The 23,272-nt window shown below is 38.2% G+C and overlaps 2 protein-coding genes across 14 annotated transcripts in view; both read right to left on the bottom strand.

The window, feature by feature from the left end:
* Positions 1-1,409, bottom strand: part of nbeaa (neurobeachin a) — a 314,222-nt gene extending 312,813 nt beyond the window's left edge. For all 10 annotated transcript variants that reach the window (XM_049468902.1, XM_049468904.1, XM_049468903.1 and 7 more), the window contains exon 1: positions 728-1,409. In XM_049468902.1, the coding sequence (XP_049324859.1) occupies positions 728-970 (243 nt within the window). In that variant the 5' untranslated portion in view covers positions 971-1,409. The remainder of the gene's footprint in view (positions 1-727) is intronic.
* stard13a (StAR-related lipid transfer (START) domain containing 13a) overlaps positions 1-23,272 on the bottom strand; it is a 522,041-nt gene that overhangs the window by 275,072 nt on the left and 223,697 nt on the right. The gene's annotated exons all lie outside the window — the stretch shown is intronic.

Here is a 23,272-nt window from a genome sequence, read left to right as displayed (position 1 = left end):
GCGCATGCGCAGACCTGATACGTAGCACATATCGATGGGTAGCACAAATCGACAGAGCAGTGTGGCTATTTTTCTGAACGCCAGAATTATGAATGCAGCACCACCCTGAGGGAGCTAGATAGCTAAAGACTGAACCCAGAACAGTGATATGTGAGAACAGGTGCTGTGTTTTTTATTTATAACGTTAGCTTAATTTAGTTAGGTTAGCTAGAGTAAGCGAGCTAACAAACCCTTTTCTATGCACTGGCTACAATCCACTGGGCTGCATTTCTTTCCATCACACTGATTGTGCAGTCAACAAAAGGCAGAGAGGGTCTGAGCAACCCCCTACACCCCCCTGTGTACAAACTAGCAAACGTTTTAGACAGCTGTTTCATTCTAGTGCTCTTTGATGGCTATGGTGTTTGACCCACCTTTAAAATAATAATAATAATAATAATAATAATAATAATAATAATAACTACCATCACAGATAATCTCATCTCATCTCAATTCTCATCACTTCTCATCTCATCCTTAGCTCATCTTATATCATCTCATCTTTTATATCATATCTCAATTCTCATCCCCATCCTCTTCTCATTAATTACACCAGCAGGACCGAGGGGGTCACAGCAGAGCAGCACAGCAGCAGCCGCAGCATCGTTTATTTATATATATAAAATAAAAGCACATGTTTTTTGTTTTTTTTTTCCCAGCTGTTTCGTAAATATAGACTCCGACTCACCAGGTTGAGCACCGTCTCCACGATGTCCCTGTTGCTAACCTCTCCCACCTGGATGAGGCCGATAAGCACGGCGAACTTCATCTTGATATTCCGGATGGGCACCGAGGGGTTGATGACCCCAGCGGGCAGCACCACGGAGCCCGCGCCGGACACCATCACCTCTCCAGCGGCTGAGCCTGGCGGAGCTTCCCGCTCGGCGAGCGAGGAGGAGCCGGGCGTCGAAAGCGGCTTTTCGCTCGACATTTCCACCCGAAACCCCGACGAAGGGGAGCGGCCGCCTCGCCTCGCCTCGCCTCGCCTCGGTCTCTCACCTGCTTTGTGTCACCGGCCGCTTTACGAACCGCATGAAACGAATGAAGCGAAGCGGGGATAATAAAAACACGAACGCACGGCGCGGGTTAAAAACACGGCGGTTTCTGCGGCGTCGAAGTCCGGGCCTGTCCGTTCAGTCTCTCCGGGAGAAGCATAAGTTCATAAGACCGCCGGAATAAAGCGTTATTATGGGTCTTTTTCTCCGTGCTGGCGGCGGAACGGTCCTCCTCTCCTGGCTGCTGGCTGCTCTCTCTCTCTCTCTCTCTCTCTCTCTCTCCACTTCTCCTCTCCTCCTCCTCTTCCTAACGGCAGCAGAGCAGTCAGTGAGCGATGCGCTCTGTTGTCTTTCTCAGGGCGCCATGTTGACGCCCCCTGTCTGCGGCAGCGCTTACTGCGCCTGCGTGCCGGCCCTCAGCCTCCCAGGCCCCGGAGCACCGAGCAGCACCTGCCGCAGAAACTCACCCCAGAGCCCGGCAAACTTTACATTACTTTACATTTAATTACACTACATTACATTACACTACATTACATTACATTTCATTACACTACATTACATTTCATTACACTACATTACATTACATTACATTTCTTTACATTTCATTACATTACATTTCATTACATTACATTTCATTACATTACACTACATTACATTACATTTCATTACACTACATTACATTACATTTCATTTCATTACATTACATTTCATTACATTACATTACGTTACACTACATTACATTACATTTTATTACACTACATTACATTTCATTACATTACATTTCATTACATTACATTTCATTACATTACACTACATTACATTACATTTCATTACACTACATTACATTACATTTCATTACATTACATTTCATTACATTTCATTACATTACATTACGTTACATTACATTTTATTACACTACATTACATTTCATTACATTACATTTCATTACATTACATTTCATTCGGCAGACGCTTTTGTCCAAAGCGACTTTCAATAGTGAAGTACAAAAGTAATAGAAGTTAAAAACATCTTTATACAGGGTCTAAAGGAGGTCAAAGGGAAATAATGGGATAGAGGAGTGAAGGAGGGGAAGAAGGAAATGAGGTTAGAAGTAGTTAGTGTGTTAGAGGTGTTAGGAGAGTAAGTGCTCTTTGAAGAGCTCAGTCTTCAGGAGTTTAATATTACAATACAAAATGAAGCCGAGCAGAAAAAAACATAAAATATTTTAGATTATATTATCTGAAATGTATTAAAAGTCACGGTAAATGTAAGAAACACTTTTTTTCTTAAGTTTGGATTTTTCCATATTGTCCCCACTTTCTCTGAGTTGGGGTTGTTAAAAAAATGCCTATATTTCTGTTAGCCATCACAATGCTTAAGTAAAACTCATTATCATTCTGAGATAGACTTTGTGTTCTGGTAATTCTTAGGAAGATAATGGTGAATTGTTTTTACCTTATTTTTTATTTTTATCTGGAGAACAGGGAACAAAACCTCCACTCTGTGGTTATGAATCTGAGCCCCATAAAACACACTTACTTTCTTTGATCATTTTCTGATTGAACAGTAAAAATGTAAAAGCATTGCCATTCAGAGCGACCAGCCCCCCACAGTGACTAATGCCAAGAACATGCAAGACAGCAGTGAACGCAGATTACTGTGTGCCCGTACCTCATTCCATAAAAGGGGCAAACGTAGGCAGAATATCAGAACGGCAGACAGCTTTTAGTGAACTAAGCCACCCCCCGCCCCCGAGTGCCCACCCATTGGTCTTCTCTCCTTTTCTCAAAATAGAATCAATCACTGATAACTTAAGTTCTGCTGACATTTCACAGCGTTACGTAAGAGCAGAGGCCATATAAAATAAATCCTTAAGACTGAAAATCAAAGGCTGACTGTCACAAAGTGAACAGACAATAATCCTATTTACTTAAAACCAAGTCATTTCTGCCAGCTTTTCCCTTACTTATGAAATCCTGTCATAAAAATATTCATAAAGTTCCTTTTTTTAAAAAAAAACCCTCTTGTTTCTGCTTGCATGCAGAATCTCTCACTGACATCATGAATATCAATATATTGTATTGCTGTGCAGTGAAAAGACATCTATTCCCATATGTTCTTAATTTTGAAAGGAAATCAAAGTTAAGAACATTATAGAGTTTTCCCAAGTTATCTTTTATAACTATTTATTGTTGTTTTATTTATCCGTAATGATTTACACAGTGCACAATGCAGCTACAGAGCTCAAACATTCGAGAAAACTAAAACTACACTGCAAAAAATCCATTGGCAAAAACTAGACAAAATATATGCAAATTAAGACAAATATATGTATATTAAGCAAAAAAAAATTGCCAATGGGGTAAGCAAAATTTTCTTAGTAAGAATTCTTTAAAAAAAAAGCAATGACAAAGTGTCAAAATGAGTGAAGTAACACCTAAATCAAGCAAAAAAAAGTCACTGTTTTTGGACACAAGAATTATAGAATTATAATAAATTGATTGCTGCTTGATTGTGCTTATTTTGAGTTTAAATTACTTAAAAAAAGGTACAAATTCTAAGTAAGAATGATTAAGATAATGATCCCTAAAATAAGCAAAATAATCTAACACTTACACACAATGCTTAGTAAGACAAAAAGTCTTATCAGAGAAGAAAATAAGATTTATTGCCTTAAATTTAGAAAATTTCACTTGCTAAGATTTAGTTTTTTGACCACCTGAACTTCTGCATGGACACTGTTGTTCCCTTAAGAGATGTTTCCTGCTCTGCAAACAACAAGCCCTGGATTTCGAGTGCCATCAAGGACTATTTAAACAAAAAGAAGAGGCCTCTAAAGACAAGAACCAGGAAGAGCTGCAGAGCATTCAGAGGGAACTCAAGTCCTACTTATAGGAGGCTAAAGAGACCTACAGGAGCAGAAGTTACAGGGAGACATGAGACATTATGAGGACAATGACAGGATGCAAGCTGAGCGGTTGTAGATAGATAGATAGATAGATAGATAGATAGATAGATAGATAGATAGATAGATAGATAGATAGATAGATAGATAGATAGATAGATAGACAGACAGACAGACAGACAGACAGACAGACAGACAGACAGACAGACAGACAGACAGACAGACAGACAGATAGATAGATAGATAGATAGATAGATTGTACTCTCATACCTGAAAGAACTCTCTTCTCCTTCTATGGACAGTTATCAGTTTGCGTACCGGGCCAATAGATCTGTTGATGATACAGTCAACCTGGCCCTTCATAGGATTATGCAACATCTGGAATCCCCTAATACATATGCTCGGATATTGTTCATTGATTTTAGTTCGGCCTTTAATACTATTAATCCCGTCAATCTTTTCAATAAACTTAGGGATATGGACATTGATATTGCTCTATGTTACTGGATTCACAATTTTTTGTCAAAAAGAACGCAGAGAGTCAGGATGGGTAACCTCTCTTCCCAAACTCTGACCCTTAGTACAGGAGCCCCCCAGGGCTGTGTTCTTTCACCGTGGTTATTCTCACTCTACACAAACACCCTCACATCTACCCACAGTTCAGTTTCTATTCTCAAATATGCAGATGACACAACAATAATTGGTCTTATCACCAACAATAACGAACATCACTATCGTGAACAGGTTGCCCAAGCAGTCACTTGGTGCCAAAATAACAATTTACAGCTTAACATATTAAAAACTCAGGAACTCATAGTTGATTTTTCTCGCACACCCATATACAAAATACCCATCTCTATTTTTTCGCAACCCATTATCATCACTGATTCATTCAAATTTCTGGGAACCCATATCAGCAACACACTTAAATGGAAACTACACTCACACCAACTCTACAAAAAAGCCAATAAAAGGCTATTCTTTCTTAGACAACTAAAAAAATTCAGAGTTAGGAAAAATATCCTTCTTCAGTTTTACACTGCCATCATTCAAAGCATACTCACCTCATCCATAACAGTGTGGTATGGGAATTTGGATACCCATTCACGCAAAAAACTGCAAAGTATAGTAGATAAATCATCAAAAATCACAGGGCACATCCTCCCATCCATTGACACTTTATATTACAGACGCATCACACAACGAGCAATAAAAATCACCTCAGACCCCTCCCATCCTGCATATCATCTATTTACACTTATGCCTTCTGGAAGACGTTACAGGTCACTGTCAACCAAATCTGTCAGATTTAAAAATAGTTTTTTCCCAACCGCTGTACGTTTACTAAACCAGGTTTAACTGTTTATGTATGTATTTGTCTATTCACTGTTATGTGTTGTTTGTTGTTTTGATACAGACAGAGATGTGAGCATGTTATGTTATGCTGTACCGTAAGTAAATTCCACCAACTTGTTGTGTGGTCATTAATAATAAATGAATGAATGAATGAATGAATGAATGAATATAAGGCTACAAAAACCTTACTATACAAGGTAAGGATCTGTCTGTAAACGGAGCAGTGCAGTAGATGATGCTAATGGTCATCAAATAATTAAATAATTACCAGAACAAGTGCAATGTGCAATGACATTGATTACACTGCACCATTTTTTTTTTTAAGTCTTGCTACCTGAAAAGTTTTAGTTGATTGTGACAGGTACCTATAGGGTATGCACAAATATAGTTTTTGTTTTACTGCATCACGTAGGAACTCTAAGAAATAGACATTTATATGTTTACCTATTTAGTCACGTTTATGTTCCGCATGAGCCATTAAGTTCAACAGAATTAAAAATGTTTTGCTCTTGATTTTCTTTTGTATTCAGCTTACAGTATTCAGCTGTGTCCAACAGCAGTCAGCAAGCATTGACGGATTCCAGTTGCCCTGGTATCGTTTCTCCATTGTAGCAATGTCCTGGTGAAACCGCTCACCGTGTTCATCACTGACAGCACCGAGATTCACGGTGAAGAAGTCCGAGTGTGAGTGAAGAAAATGAATCTTGAGTGACATGTTGCACTTTATTTTCTGGTATGCACAGAGAAGTTTGTCTACGACAGTAAATTTAGGTAGTTAGTTAGAGGTGTTAGGAGAGTAAGTGCTCTTTGAAGAGCTCTGTCTTCAGGAGTTTATTAAAGATAGTGAGAGATTCTCCTGATCTGGTAGTAGAAGGTAGTTAGTTAGAGGTGTTAGGAGAGTAAGTGCTCTTTGAAGAGCTCAGTCTTCAGGAGTTTAATATTACAATACAAAATGAAGCCGAACAGAAAACATAAAATATTTTAGATTATATTATCTGAAATGTATTAAAAGTCAAGGTAAATGTAAGAAACACTTTTTTTCTCAAGTTTGGATTTTTCCATATTGTCCCCACTTTCTCTGAGTTGGTATGCACAGAGAAGTTTGTCTACGACAGTAAATTTAAGCAAAAATTATGATAAAACTGAAGATTTCTCTTAAACGGTACGTGATACGTAAATTTTGATGTGATATTCGTGATCAGCACCCAAAAATCTATAAGAAACACCTAACAGTGTTCAAGAAGCAAAACATTTGTTGTGCTTCATTTCTTCGATAGCCATGCAGTTTTTTCTGTAGACTGCACGCTTCATCTTCAACTGCTTCTGTCGGCCTTGCAATCACAGCTTTTCCAGACATCACCCCCCTCCAGTGCTGCTCAAGACTTCCCTCCCCCCAGGCTATCAGCATGATCAACACAACCCCCGCTCCCCAGCGCCTCCTGCCTCCTGCCTTTCTACACTTCACTGCAGACCAGGTCAGAGAGGAGCTGAGGAGACCCCGCTCCAGAAAAACAGCCCGAAACTACTGAAGGCCTGCATCTTTGAGCTGGGGAACCTCTGAAGAACATCTAAATTATCAGTTTGCAGCTGTGGAAAAAATCATGCCTGGTTCCTGATGCCAAGAAACCTCATATCAGAAAGCTCAACGACTTCAGTCCAGTAAAAAGACCATGAACAGGTACAGCATGCACTGTACCGCCTCCAGTTTGTCTATCTTTTTCATGTTTTGTCATACAACCATTTTTTATATTATCAAACAAAATTTTATGTTAGACCTAGAATACCTAAGTAAATACAAAAATCAGTTTTTAATTATTTCATTTATTAAAGTAAAAAAATCTACCCAAAACATGTAGAAGACATGTAAAATCAAGAAATCACTTAAATAGAACCTGTCTGACAACATTAAGCAGATAAAAGATCTCAAAAAGCAGCACATTATGCCCCAATCTGAAGAAATTCAAATGAGAAAGCGGTAACACTTTACTTGGATGGTCCATTTTATGGCCTTGTTGATGCTCAACTGACATTCAACTAACACTAAAATGAATGTCCATTAAATTTAACTTAACCCCAACCTTAAACCTTAATCAACCATAAAATCAAACCCTACACCTAACCCTAACCTTAAGCCTTAATCAACCATAAAATCAAACCTTACACCTAACCCTAACCTTAACCCTTAATCAACCCTAAAATCTAACCCTACACCTAACCCTAACCTTAACCCTTAATCAACCATAAAATCAAACCCTACACCTAACCCTAACATTAACCCTTAATCAACCATAAAATCAAACCCTACACCTAACCCCAACCTTAAACCTTAATCAACCATAAAATCAAACCCTACACCTAACCCTAACCTTAACCCTTAATCAACCATAAAATCAAACCCTACACCTAACCCTTACCCTAACCTTAACCTAAACTTAAAATCTAACCCTAAACCCAATCCTAAAATATTAAGATAAGCTTTTGGGTTAGAGTTGAATGTAGGGTTATATTCAATAGAGAATCATTTACTTTCACCTTTTAGTTAATTTGCATTTAATAGACATGTAGTTGAATGTCAGTTGAGCATTGAGGCCATCAAATGGACCATGGACAACTTGCTGTAATAGATGAAACCATGACTTCTGCTGTTTACCAGACAATCCTGAAGGAGAATCCAGCAATCACTTTGTGGCCTTAAGATCAGATGTACTTGGATCTAAAATTTGACGAAAATGGAGATACCCATTTTTCAATGGGCAGCAGCGATATTTTGTTGCTCTATGCTTTATTTAGCAACAAAAAAATGTACAAGGCAAAAATGCCAGTTTTAACCTTTTAAACTTTGCAGATCCACTGGTGGTTAGAAACAACTCAGTCAGTTTGCATTGCTTTGCATATAGTTACTGATTAGCAATCCTGTAATAAAAGTCACTGAGCACATGGGGTTAAATCAACACTATTACGTCAAATAAACACTGTGAGTGTAAAACATTGACACTCAAAGTGTTAATTTAACACGAACAGTGTTTATTTAACACTGGTACACAGCAAAAACAGGAGTGTTGAAATTTCAGAGTTAAACAGCTGAGAGTTGATTTTCAATCTCAAAGTGTAATTTTAACTCTTTCAGATTTAAATGGTGTTCAGTGTTGGAGTTATTTGACAGAGTTGAATATTTTAGTGTTAATCCCACTAAACCCAATAAATACTGGCCAACTCCAGATTTAATTAGACTCCGCCCAGTTAAACACATTATTTGTATAATGGGTGTGTCCCCCAGATCCTAACTTACCATCAGTGTGAAATCTTGCCCACCAGGGCTACTTTCCATTGGGTATTGTGTTATATTTTGTTTAATGGTTGTTTGTCTAGCCAATGTGTTGTAGGCTATAAGAGCAAGTTACCATCCTTTGTATAGTAAATTGTGATAAAGTGTTGGTAGTGCACTAAGAAATACAATGGAAAATTACCCGCTAACCTGTCCTGATTAATAATTAAATAATAAAAATCATATCAGTTGACTAATCTTCTTCTCATTTATAATTTATTTAACTCTTTTCAGTGTAACAATTTAGGAAGTTAAAGAAATACAAATGTGAGTTAAAAAGGAACTCTGGCAAGGTGGAGCTATATAAACCCTGCAAAAAGTTAAAATCAACTCTGTGGGAGTTCATTTAACACTTGCCTTTTTGCTGTGGTTTGCTGAACTTTGCCTTGTTAATTCTTAATTAGGAAGTTGAGAAACCAGTGAAAAGAGTCCATTACATATAGACTCATGTTGAGTTGGCCATGTTAAGTTATCCTGGTGACTGAAAGGTTAGATAATTTATAGTTAAAATCTAATAGAAGGGGACTCTATGGTGGCTGAAATAAGTAAGATCATAAAACAGTGGTATGAAAAAGTTTGGGCACCGCTGATAATTTTCATAATTTTCCTTTTTAAATCACTGGTTGTTCAGTTCAGCAATTTAAGTTAAATATATTTTATAGCAGATAAACACAGTGATATTTGAGAAGTGAAATGAAGATTAAATTATAAGAAATGGTTAAGGTGACCAACTGCAAGTTTTTCCCCTCTTTGCATCTTATCTGAAGAGTGGCAACATGGGAGCCTCAAAACACAACACTCAAATGACCTGGAAACAAAGATTGTTCAACATCATGGTTTAGAGGAAGGATATAAAAAGCTTAATAAGCTCAGAGATTTCAGCTGATTAGTTTCCACTGTGAGGAACATAGTGAGGAAATGGAAGAACACAGGCACAGTTCTAGTTAAGACCTGAAGTGACAGACCAAAAAATCTCAGATAAGCAGAGGAGGAGGATGGTGAGATCAGTCATAGTCAACCCACAGACCTCCAGAGCTCCAAAGACCTACATCATCATCTTACTGCAGATGGAGTCACTGTTCATCATTCAGCTATTCAGAACATTTTACACAAGGAGAGTCTGTATGGGAGAGTAACGCAGAAGAAGCCTTTTCTGAGCACACGCCACAAACAGAGTCGCTTGAGATATGCTAAAGCTAAAGCACATTTGGACAAGCCAGCTTCATTTTGGGATAAGGTTCGTGGACTGCATGGTGGAAAAAGAACACAGCATTCCAACACAAACACTTTACTGCTTCCCACAATAAAAATTGGTGTTGGTAGTTTCATCATGCTGTGGGGCTGTGTGTTCAGTGCAGGTACTGGGAATCTTGTTAAAGTCGCAAGTTGCGCCAGGGATGCAAACTTAAACAAGACAATGACTCTTAAAACTGCTCAAAATCTACTAAAGCTTTCATGCAGAGGAACAAGTACAGCATTCAGGAATGATCATCTCAGACCCCAGACGAGATTTTTAAAAGAAGAATGGTTTAAAACACCTTTAACCAGAAGCCAGACTCTCATTGGAAGCTATAGGAAGTGTTTAGAGGCTGTTATTTCTGCTGAAGGAGGATCTACTAAATATTGATGTGATTTTTCAGTTGGGGTTCCTGAATTTATGCACCTGCCCAATTTAGTTTAAATAATTATTGCACACTTTCTGTAAATCCTATAAACTTTATTTCACTTCTCAAATATCACTGTGTTCATCTGCTATAGGATATATTTAACTGAAATTGCTGATCTAAACAACCAATGATTTGAAAAAAAAAAAATGAAAAATCATCTTTCATACCACTATATACAATATTCAGTGCTTAGATTCTATCAGACTCTGATCAGATTAGGCCTACACAGCATTTTAGCCAGGAACATCAGTTTCTTCAAGACAAATGATGTTGAGAAAAATAGCCTGAAAGCCACAGTTAAAGTTACAGTCTGTATGTTTTTGGGAATTCTTTATTAAGTTTAACAATGTGTGAATGATGAAGTAAAGACTGACTTTGCCGTTTGATATCTCCATGTTCGCAGTAGCTCTTATATCAGTGTCATTAGAGGAACCATGGTTGCTTAGATAATCTGTCCGAAAAATGTGTGATGTGGCCAGAAAACCTCCTGGGGAGACCTACCAGACCACACTGATTTTTCTAAAGAACATATCTGACGTTGCAGGGAACGTCACAGAAGCACATCAATTCCACTTTTTGTAGAATATTTGTCTCCTTTCCACTCAAATACAACTGCTGTCAATCCAAAAGAAATATCTTAAGGACTGCTGCTTTAAATATGGCTGTGCAGGTTTTAATGAACATCCTCAATTGATAATGATGATGAAAATGTGGCTGCAAATATCAGCAAAACAGCAGAAACTGGCTACAGGGTGCAAATTATACAATGATAATTGTGGGGATCAAGTATTTCTTTGGGGTGTAAATGGAAACCAGTACAGCGCAGGTACGTGCTTCACTAAACTAAAATCTTACAATCATTAAAGTGTCTCACTTCCTTACTGTAATGTCTACAGCATGTAAAATATAAACCAATTACATCAGCTAATGTAGCACTTATATACCATACAGTAACCTTTATAGTCATTAATAATATATCATACAGCAAAATCCACAGTTAATCCTGCAAAAACACACACAATGCTATTGGCTGCTATCTTTAATCAGCTTTCTCGCAATTCAATTTTAATTCATATTCCACAGCATCTCTCCTACAGGAATCATTTGTTATTTAATTCTAAATGAATTGAAAATAACAATGTAACTAAAAATCCCTGTAGATAAATAAGGCTTTTGTCCCATCTCATCCACATATTTTGACACTGGGACGACAATATTAAATGTTAAGGGGAGATGTAGGAATGTGTTTATATAGCTTGGCTAATTCCTTTTAATAAGCTTGGCTATTGTTAATTTTCAAAGAAGCCTGATAAAAAGATAAAAGCCTAAGAACTAATTTCTAACTACGTCTACTGCAGCGTATGAAGCTTTTAATTTCTTGTTCACATTTCCCTTCCGCCTTAAAACACATTTCCATTCCACCTTAACAGGTTCCCTGCATTAAAACATTTTCCTCTACGTTAAAACACAGTTTCCTCTTTAGACCGTAGTAGATGATGGAGTTTTACGAGTTTTACACATTTCTGCTCAGGGTGGCAGAAATCACAAACATTTCATATGAAACAGAACGTGGATTACCATTTGAATGTTCTGTTCCACCTTAAAAGTGCCAAAAATACTATCTTCATCCTGAACCCTGTGTGCCACCACAGCAGCATTTAAGGTGGAATGGTAAATCAGCAGCATTTAAGGTGGGATGGCAAATTCAAATATGTTATATATGTAAGGAAAAGTGTGTTTAAAGTGTATATTTAAGAAAGCTTGAAATCGTATCACAATATTTTTCCAGACACAGATTCTGCATTTGTTTCGTAGTATTTAACATTATATGTAAGAAGTGTACTTAAATGTTTTGACCCACCCAAACTTTTTTTTTACATTTCTTTAGGGGGGGTTAAAGTCTTAACCGGGAGGGTTTGACCCCCCCATACCCCCTGTAATTTGCACCCTGACTGGATAAAGCACAGTGAGATTCAGTGTGAAATTAAGAATGAGGCAGGCAGTCTTTATTTGTGCTAATCCAGTACTCAGTCCAGGGATCAGGCAGGGGTCAAATAACAAGCAGGCAAGCAGAAAAACAAAAGCTAATCCATAATCACAAACCCAAGAGCAAAGCAAGGAAACATTAGTGCTGTTGCAACAAACCATTTTACTGTGTTTCCACTATAGATCCACTTACTCATTACTACACACACATTTGAAAGATTCTTAATGAAAACTATCCCTAGTCATGTGTTTGAGGTACTCACTAGAAAAGTTGGCTCCAAGTGGTTCAGTGGTTAAGCGCTGCCACTTTGATTGGGAGATTGCTTGTTCGAATACTAGTCATGCAGCTTGCCATCGACTAACGGAGGTAGTCCAAAGGGTGATGTCGATCAGTACAAGGCGTCTGTGAGCTGATGTATCAGAACCGAGTCGCTGCGCTGTCGATACTCGTCAATGTTGCATCAGCATTAGTTCGAAAAGAAGCGGTGGCTGACTTCACATGTATCGGAGGAGGCATGTGCTAGTGTTCACCCTCCTAGTGTTGGGGCATCACTAGTGATGAGGGAAGTCCTAGTGAGTGGATTGGGCAATTGGCTGTGTAAATTGGGGGGAATAACTGGGATAAAAATTAGAAGTAAAAAACAGAAATCAGTTTTATGACTGAAGTTACACTCGAAGTTACAGTTATACAAAACTTTACTAAAAAGTCCAAAGATGCTAAGATTTATACTCAGCACTCGACACAGACACCGGTGAGAAGTGGCAGCCAATTGCATACAGCATAATCTCAACCGGAAAGACTGTCTATCTGGAGGACTGCATTGGGCACAGAGGTTCATATAGTCAAACATACATTCACACACATACGCCAGGATAATTTAGAGTGTCCATTTCTTCAGGGCAATTTAAAATATCCAATTTACCAAAGACCCTAACGTAAATAAAACTGTTGACATATTTTAAAGGGGACATATAATGCAAAACTCACTTTGCGTGCTTATAAATGCAGTGGTGTGAAAAAGTGATTTCCTGATTTTTGTCACATTTAAATCTTTCAGAACATCAAACCAATTTAAATATTAGTCAACACAGGTAAACACAAAATGCTATTTTTAAATGAAGGTGTTTATTATTTAGGTGTTTGAACCTGCGACCTCCCGCTCATAGTGGCAGCGCTTTAGACCGTTGTTCAATGGCCTCAAAGGTCTTGGCCTGCGTTTCTATACAGAGGTCATCTGCATAGATGAAGCAGTGAATTTTCTTAAAGTGTAGTTGGTCATTTGTGTAGATGTTAAGTAGGGTTGGTGCAAGGAGTGAGCCCAAGGGAAGTCCATTCTTTTGTGACCTTCATCTGCGAGATTGGATTATTCTAATGATAGATGAATTTGTGATGGTCTTGGCTAGTTTAAGGAGGAGCAGTCTGTGATTAACAGTATTGTAGGCTGCTGTTAGATCAACAAATACAGCGTCCGTGATCTCTATGAATTGTGTGAGATCTGACTGAATTTCAAGAACTCTGAAAGTATCCCCAAGTGCAATTGTTCAGACAATCAAAAATGTTCTGATGAATCTTGTTCTCAGTTTCAGTCTGGATGACTTCAGTATTCATTTACAGTGTAGAAAAAACTGTCTGGTACTGTACACACTATGCAGCTTAATATTTAGTAACTTCCACTTTGTGGGTAAGTTGCTATGGTTCCTAAACATTTCCTCTTTTCAATAATACACATTATGAACAGACTTGTGGCATCCTGTTACAGTACTACGCTGGAATTGGGTGAACTCTTACTATGACTCATTCTGTCACAGTTGATTATAAACGCAGACTGCCTGGCTAGGTGCTTGATTTTATGCACCTGTATTTAAAGATTAAGAGATGTGATCAATGATTAAGAGAAAGATCAATGAGGTGAGGAAGAATCCTAGATTATTGTCAGCTGAAGACTTACAGAAATCTCTGGCACATGCTAACATTTTTGTTGACAAATCTACAATAAGAAAAACACATTGCTGTACGTTTGAAGTTTGAAAAAGAGCACCTGGATGGTCCACAGCAGTATTGGCTAAATATACTGTGAAAAGATGAAACCAAAATTTAGTTTTTTAGAAGGAACACACAACGCTATGTGTGGAGAAAAAAGGCACAGCACACCATCATAAAAACCTCATCCCAACTGTGAAACATGGTGGAGGGAGCATCATGGTTTGGATTGGATTGGATTGTCTATTGCTTGTTGTTCTATGTTGCACCATGGTTCCGGAGGAACGTAATTTCACTACACTGTGTACCTGTACTCAGATATAATGACAATAAAAGCCTCTTGACTTGACTTGACTCTTGACTTACTGACCTCAACTCCTCCCTCATTCATCTCAATGCCTCCCTTATTCATCCCATCCTTATTCAACCTCTTGTTCAAGGTCTCCCTGCCATTTAGCCTCCAGCCTGGCTGCCTCCTTACCATGGCATCATGGCATTTTGGCTTTCACCCTCTCAGTCTGTTTGGAATGAAACGCCTTTTCATCATATTACTGGCTGCCAACACACCTGTTGCAACAGGACAAGCAAACCAATCAATTGCCTAGGGCCCCCAAACTGTCCTGGGGCCCCCAGAAATTACTGGTGCCGTGTGAGCACCCCTTTAAATTCTGTTGTGGTCAATGCAGGAAAGTACAACAACACTTATCAGAATCCCCCTAAAGAGGCTCTTTCACACTAGTTCATGATTCCTGCAGTCAGCAAAATATAACTTCAAAAACTTCAGGAGCATCAGGAGCCAAAAAAGAGAGGAGAGAAAGGAAAAAGAAGAAATGAAAAAAAAAAACAAGACAGCGGTAAGTTATACATTGGATAAATTTAATAAGCTTACATGTCTTGTACAAATGTTGTGTAATTTAGCAGCAGGAAACCGCAGATCCATTCCAGATTCACATATTTAACGACATGACTTTGCAATAGCCTAATATTCTTAACTTCGGTTTTAACAGGGGTAGCATAGCTTCTCTGCTATGCTAGTGTTAGCTATTCTACCATTATGATCTACCAAATCTACCAAAGTGGTGATAAGAATAACTTATGCCAATTCCCTACATCATATAAAGGAACTGGAATATTCTAGTAGTATGTCTAGTAGTCTCCGTGTATGTCTTTAAAGCATTAGGTGCTTCTGCAGAAGGCTTAAATCTGCTATGTTAATCTATAAATATTAAGTCTGTGTAAAATAAATAAATTAATACGTTTTATTAAAAATAATGTGTAAACGAACTTAAACAGTGTGTCTTGCTGTGGTTCCTGTAGTCTTTGGGTAGAAGGGGCGGGACGGTGATGCGTAGGGTTATTTTTTATTTTTTTTGCTGTGGTTCAGTGGTGGTGGTAGGACCATTAACAACAACAAAAAAAAGTAGCTATGGCACCACTGACCATACCATTTCCTTCCTTAAACTGGCAGGGCACGCTGCCTAGTTGGCCAAGACTGACATCATGTCCTCTTGAACGCAAGTTTTGAAACATTTTCAGGGTGTCTTGGGATACCAAATTCTATTTTGTTGTTTGCTCATCCATCCTTTAAGAAGTACTGTGTTGGATCCATTGCCTTAGATTCAACTCAACTCAATCTAACAGCTTTCCTCGTATCTTCAATGAGAATCGAGTGCCCTAGTGCATCAATCAGCAACTCCTCTCCGTCTTAGACCCTCTCAACTCTGCTCAAAAGGTTGTAGATATCACAGTTTCAATGCTCCACCTGAATACAAAGATTTGCTGGAATCTGTGGTGCTTTTTCACTGCAGCGCCAGATAGTCACAATTCATTCATTTTCTTGCCTTGTTGCAACAGACCTTACATTAACATGCCAATGACCAAGCTTTTTATTGCAATTTATGATGCATATGTTCATAGCCTGAGTAATTATCTTGGTAATAAACCAGGTTTAACTGCACCTGAGTGTCACGCCCTTGTACTGTTTTCCCTGTGTTTCCCCAGGTGTTACCTGTTCCCTTTCCCACCTTGTGTGTGTATTTATGCTCCTTTGTCTTTAGTGTTAGTTGTCGGTTCATGTGCGTTTATACGTCTGTCTCGGTTGCATTTCTGTTCTGTCTGTATTCAGTTTGCTTTACGAGTTCCTGTTTGGTTTATTGTTTATTTGTTTATTTTGTTCAATAAATATTACTTGCGTGTGCGTCCGCTTTCCTCGTCTGTCCTTTCACGCAGCGTGACACTGAAGAGCCATTCAGCTCAAACATTAACAAACATCGATCATGTTCTCACCAAAAACTAGCTGCTTTAGTTTTGATTTGGTTGTTTTGGTCCACATCCAAGTGCAATTACTGTTTTTACACTTGCTGAAACAAACTGTATCAAGAATACAAACAAACCATTGAGTCATGTTAACTGGACTCAATAGTGCTGTGGTGAAAACCCCATTAGAAAACCAGGCTCAGGCGTCGAGTGGTCCAGCGGTCTAAAGCGCTGCCACTATGTGCGGGAGGTTGCCGGTTCGAACCCCCGCTCATACAGCTTTACCATCAAGCTGCCGGCGCTCAGAGGGAGCACAATTGGCCCTGCTCTCTCCGGGTGGGTACAGTAGATGGCGCTCTCTCCCCACATCACTCCTAGGGTTATGTCTGCAGCACAGGGCGTCTGTGAGCTGATGTATCAGAACCGAGTCGCTGCGCTTTCCTCCGAGCGTTAGCGCTGTGATGCTGCTCGGTAATGCTGCATCAGCAGCAGCAGCTCGAAAAGAAGCGGTGTCTGACTTCACATGTATCAGAGGAAGCATGTGTTAGTCTTCACCCTCCTGGTGTGTTGGAGCATCACTAGTGATAGGGGGAGTCCTAATGAGTGGGTTGGGTAATTGGCTGTGCTAAATTGGGGAGAAAATGGGAAAAATTAGAAATAAAATTATTTAAAAAGAAAAAAAAAAAGAAAAACAGGCCCAGTTCGGTTTGTAAATATTTCATACTGAGTAGAAAAGCAGCTGTAGTTTGCGGTAGACGAGGTTATAACCTTGGTGCCTGATGTGGAAGCGGGTCCGCCGCAGACTGAGTACCCTTGGCTATGACTAGGCTGGAGACTGACAGGGATTGGCTGCTTAACTCTCTGCAAACCGCAGATGTGACAGTCTTCCTCTTGACTGTCACATCTGCTCTGCTTCTTCAATTCACTTTCACTTTCAGACTCATCAAACCATTCAGTGACTCCTTGTGCACTGACCTCTTCCATCAGGATATATTCTTTTCATAGGATAAAGGTGTTCAGTCAGAATATATCGCATTGATTTTCACTAAGTCTTCCCTCTGAGGAGACAAGTGTACCAAAACTGTGCCAGGAAATTGTCTCCTGTGGAATAATGGAGGCACTGGAGCCCTCACAGTAGAAGTTAAGCATCCAGGCATGTACTGGACAGGCACTTGTGCGTTTGTCTATGTAATTAACGCAGAGACTCTAATTAAAAGGTCATATTTTGTGGACTGAGTATTCTGTGAGCTGATGTATCAGAACCGAGTCGCTGCGCTTTCCTCCGAGCGTTAGTGCTGTGATGCTGCTCGGTAATGCTACTGCATCAGCAGCAGCTCGAAAAGAAGCGGTGTCTGACTTCACATGTATCAGAGGAAGCATGTGTTAGTCTTCACCCTCCTGGTGTGTTGGGGCATCACTAGTGATGGGGGGAGTCCTAATGAGTGGGTTGGGTAATTGGCCGTGTAAATTGGGGAGAAAATGGGGAAAAAATTAGAAATAAAATAAAATATATATATAAAAAGAAAAGTAAACGTGCAAGAAACACAATCTCTCCCAGCATGTTCATATTAGCAAAGTGTGAGGAAATGTTCACCAAGAACTGCTATGATCATGATTTGATAGGAGTGTTCCTTACCAATCAATGATAAGGCATATCATGCAGTCTTCCCTAAACAAACATCTATTAATTATTAAATATTAACCAGCAGAAATAAAAGCCCAAAACAGCTTTTCAGGATCAGTCTAAAAGGGCAGCTTCCTGCACCCACTGAACAGTGAGCTCAGTGCATTTAGATTTCTGCTTCAGATACAAAACACAGAGAGTCCTCCCACAGACAGCATGCCAGAGGGGATAGAAGAGACAGACTTAATTCATCCGCAGCACAGCACAGCTCCTGCAGCAGGTAGAGCTAAGTCAAAATGAATCTAATTGCTTTTATTCTGGAAAGAAGAGAACGTTCATAAAAAAGGCAGCATAGGTTTAGCTGAAACCTTCGGGAGGTAAGGATGAGGCTTCTAATCTACTTTTCTTTACCCTGAACTGTTTTAGAGGCCTTTCAGTTGCGAAGGTAAGATAATTTGGCATTTAAAATGCATTTTCACCTGGCCGTATGTGAAAAAGTATAATAAATAAACGGTGATCGTCTGCATTTTTTTGAATACTGAGTTTGGTTTCACTAGACACCACCAGGTCTAAGAATATACGAGAAAACAAAGTCACTGACTTCTATTAGTCTAAGGTTTGGTACTCCAGCAAACCACAGTGAGAGCTGTTATTTACAAATGGAGAAAACACGGAACACCAGGAGTGAACAGCCTATGAAAATTACTCCAAAAGGGCATGGACAACTCATCCAGGAGGTCACAAAAGAACCCAGAACAACATCTAAAAACCTGCAGATCTCACTTGCCTCAGTTTAGGTTTGTGTTCCACTGCTGACCAAAAATAAAAGGTGTCCTATTATATCTGGCATAAAATTAATATGTACATAATTTCAGAAAAAGAGCATCATGCTGAACGTAAAACATGGAATTTAGAATTTTGTCTTCGAGTATGAGCAGGTAAGGCAATTTGGCATTGATAAAATATATATTTATTGTATTTTTGTATTGTATTGAATTTATTTTATTGTATGTATACTTTATTGTATTTATATTTATTGTATGTGAAAAAGTTTGAATTAACTGTGACTCCAGAGAACCACAGTGAGAGCTGTGAACTTTCTCAGGAGTGACCAGCCAATCAAAATTACTCCAAAGGGGCATGGACAACTCATCCAGGAGGTCCCTAAAAAACTGCAGATCTCACTTGCCTCAGTTAAGATTTGTGTTTATGACTCAGTAATAAGAAAGCGATTTTGTAAAAATAGTATATATGTGATTGGCAAAAACCACTGCAGACCAAAAAGAAAAGGTGTCCCATTATATGATCCAAAGCACACAAACAAAACCACCTCTGAATGACTCAAAATAAATAAATAAAGGTTTTAGAGTGGCCTAGTCATAGTCTGTTTAAGATGGTATGTGACCGGCTCTTCCTGCTCTAAAACCCTCTAATTTGGCTGAATTAAAACAATCCTGCAAAGAAGAATGGACCAAAATTCCTCCACAGAGATGTAAAAGACTCATTGTCAGTTTTAGCATTTTGTTAAATAGATATGCCTTTCCTGGAGGAAATACCAGTGCTTGCAAAGCAATACATTAAAAAAGTGAAAGTTAAAAATTACAAAGACGTTTAAAATAGATTAGATCTATTTTATCCAGTTCTCAAACATTTTAAATCACGTAGCACTAATTATCAAACTAAAACTAACAGGTACCACCTACAAGACATTTCACAGGAGCACATGTACAGTACCACACACATGCTTCTACACAGTAATCTAGACATGCATTTCACACATTTACATGTCACATCTTCAGCCAACTGTTCTTCAGATGTTTAGGACAGAAGGCTTGCCTGTGTGTGCAGTCTGTAAGTTAGTATGGTAAATAGTTTGATTATTGTTTCTGGTTAATGCAGTATTCCTACAACAAGAGAGCTAAGCAGTGAACTACAGTGTTTACTATCTTATTTAGCTATTAACTGAACTGCAGGAACTGTTGTAAAATGTTAGAGACTATTGGTTGATATGGCATATTTTATGGTGTTCCACAGGGTTTTAATCTAGTGTTTAATCCGGTTTACTTCTGCATTGTGTTGTGTAGTCATTAAAAAGCACGGGCACCTCAGCTCTGTTTCTGGCATTTATTTCCCCAATCTGTATTAGAATGCACAGGACAGACAGGATTGAGTTATCAGGCATGCTCTTGCTCTCTTTCAGCTGCGCCTGTTAAGCATCGTGTATTGGTTACGAGGCTAGCACATTACACAAACTTGTGCAGAAAAGTTACACTAGACTGCTAGACTGCTGTACGGCTGCAGAAAGCTGTGTAACCCCACCCATCCCCATAGGTTTCAATGTTAAAACAGAACAACTTTCAATCACGTTTTTTTCTAATATACTGTAATTCCACCTCCTTTATTTAAATGCAGCAGTTAGTGTAACCTCTGCTTATATTGTTAAATTTTTATTTAACAAATATTCAGCTCTATTCAAAAAAGGTGTGGTTATTGTAAAAGGGCTGGTTATGGGCGGGACCAATAACAGACCGTCAGCTCCGCTCTGCTCGGCTCAGCAGCCTGTGACCTCGAGGCAGCCCTCAGGGGCGGGGTTATTTAAATGAGTGGGCTGTCTCTCCACAGTATTTCTCCCTCCTCTGGTCTACTACTCTAAAATACACATATACGCTGCACCATCGGGATTATAAAAAACCTGCAGTGACTGGTTAGCATCTAGATTCTCATTTCTAATTAGCATTCCACCTTTAAAATTCCACCTTTATACAATTCGCGCCAAATCAGAGAATATAACAGCCCAAAATACACATAAAACTGTGCTTTAACTTGGATTAAACAACAGCAACATGTTACTAAACAATTCATTGATTGAATTAGCCAATTGTATATCGAATATAGAACAGATAATGCAGTTTATGAGTTTATTTTCAGAGAGGACAAGATTTGGGAGAGCAGCTTACTTTTTTCCCTCGCTCAGCAGGAGCTGCAGAGACTCCGCCCACATGAACATATTTTTAGTAAATTAAACTATATTTATTGGTTATATTTATGTATATAAATATTTTTCTATAAATAATTAGAAAAAAATATTAGAAAATAAATACATTTAAATAAATTTATAATAAAAAAATATGTAAAAAAAAAAATAATAATAAATCCCATCTCTCAGTCCTCTGTGAAGTGCTCCAGCATCTGACAACTCAGAACAACTTTCAAAATAAAATCCCAACAAACCAGAATAATCTAGTGGAACAACATCACACTGCCACACTAGGACCAATAAAACTAGTGTTAATAATGATAAAACTGTACCTCTGAGAGTGAAGGACTAAAGTGTAGCTTATATACAGGTTATAACGCTAGTTAAAGCGCTAAACACAAACAAATGTATTGGTTATCTAGTGTACCACCTTGGGATGCCTTGAGTACCACCAGTGGTATTGTGCCATTGTTTGAGAACCTATTTCCGAGATGATACACATTGTTTTAGTTTAGATTGCAGTATGTAGATCTATACGTTTATGGCATTTAGCAGACTCACCCTTCCAGAGCAATTTACAACAGTGCTTATTCATAACCTCAGAATATCCAAAGCTAGTATTAATAAATATTTTTTTCAAATTCAAGATACTTTAATCCACACAATACCATTGTTTCCAGTGATACGCATTTTCCTAGCACCTGAACGTAGTGATCACTAAACTATGCAAGAACAACACAGTAAGTGCACTGCAAAAAATCCATTGGCAAAAATTTGACAAATTATATGCAAATTAAGACAAATATATGTATATTAAGCAAAAAAAATCTGCCAATGGGGTAAGCAAAATTTTCTTAGTAGGATTTCTTACAGAAAGAAATGGCAAAGTCTCAAAATGAGTGAAGTAACACCTAAATCAAGCAAAAAAGTCCCTGTTTTTGGACACAAGAATCAGAATAACTTGATTGCTGCTTGATTGGGCTTACTTTGAGTTCAAATGACTTAAAATAAGGTACAAATTCTAAGTAAGAATGATTAAGATAACTATCCCTAAAACAAGCAAAATAATCTAACACTTACACACAATGCTTAGTAAGACAAAAAGTCTTATCAGAGAAGAAAATAAGATTTATTGCCTTAACCCTTGTGTGGTGTTCGGATCTGTGGGACCCGTTTTCATTTTTCATCAAATGATACTAAAAAAATATTTTTTCTAACTCAAATTCATTGGCATTGGCTCATTTTTTGTGAAAAACATATATCAAAACACATTTTCGATAAACACACACTGTACACCCCCCCCCCCCCCCACACACACACACACACATTTATATTACATACAGTATGTTTGGCCAAGGGCTAATAAACATTGCTTTATTTGTAAATTTGAAACTAAACAAATTTTCTACTCATATCTTGAGTTTAATTCATTTTCTTTTACATTTTATTAAAAAACTAATAAAAAAAGAGTAGCACTTTTTAAAAGAAATGTAACATAAGAAAGGTAAAGGGCAAATATTAACCATGTAAGCTGTTTATATTGCTTACAATTTAGGTGAAGCGAGCATGTGTAAAGCATTTTAATGTAGAATTGCTTAATTTTGCTGAATTAAATACAAGTAACAAAGTAAACGAGTAACAAAAATATGAACACCACACAAGGGTTAAAATTAGAAAATTTCACTTGCTAAGATTTAGTTTTTTGCAGTGTAGGACTCAGATTTAATACACACTAGTGCTGCTGTGTGAGAAAATTATTTTCCTCTATTTCTGAACTTCAAAACAAGTCAGCTTGACCTGCAACACAACAGGAGGGTTAAAAAAGCAGAGCTGTTAACTGTGATTGGTTTAAAAGCTTTTCTTGGTTTGAGAGAATTCAGTCAGAAAACGAATTCTGTTCTCATTCAGACTGTTCAGCCGCCGTGTCCACCTCTGTTCTGTGTGCCCAAACCCAAATGTAGAAACAGATTATTCTGTGTGGAAGTCAGAGAGCACTCTGAAGCAGAAATATTTAATTTTAAGATGGCGTTAGCCGACATTAGTCTGGATCACTTTAATATACTCTGATATAAAATTCTCACTTGCTTGCTAACTCAGATGCACATGACCACTGAGTATGAATGTGAGTACTGAAACTTTAAATGAAACTGAGTTTAAATAA

This window comes from Astyanax mexicanus, chromosome 20, assembly GCF_023375975.1.
Source record: "Astyanax mexicanus isolate ESR-SI-001 chromosome 20, AstMex3_surface, whole genome shotgun sequence".
NCBI lineage: Eukaryota > Metazoa > Chordata > Actinopteri > Characiformes > Acestrorhamphidae > Astyanax > Astyanax mexicanus.
Note: the sequence above shows the minus strand (reverse complement) of the source record. Positions and strands in the feature narration are given on the sequence as shown.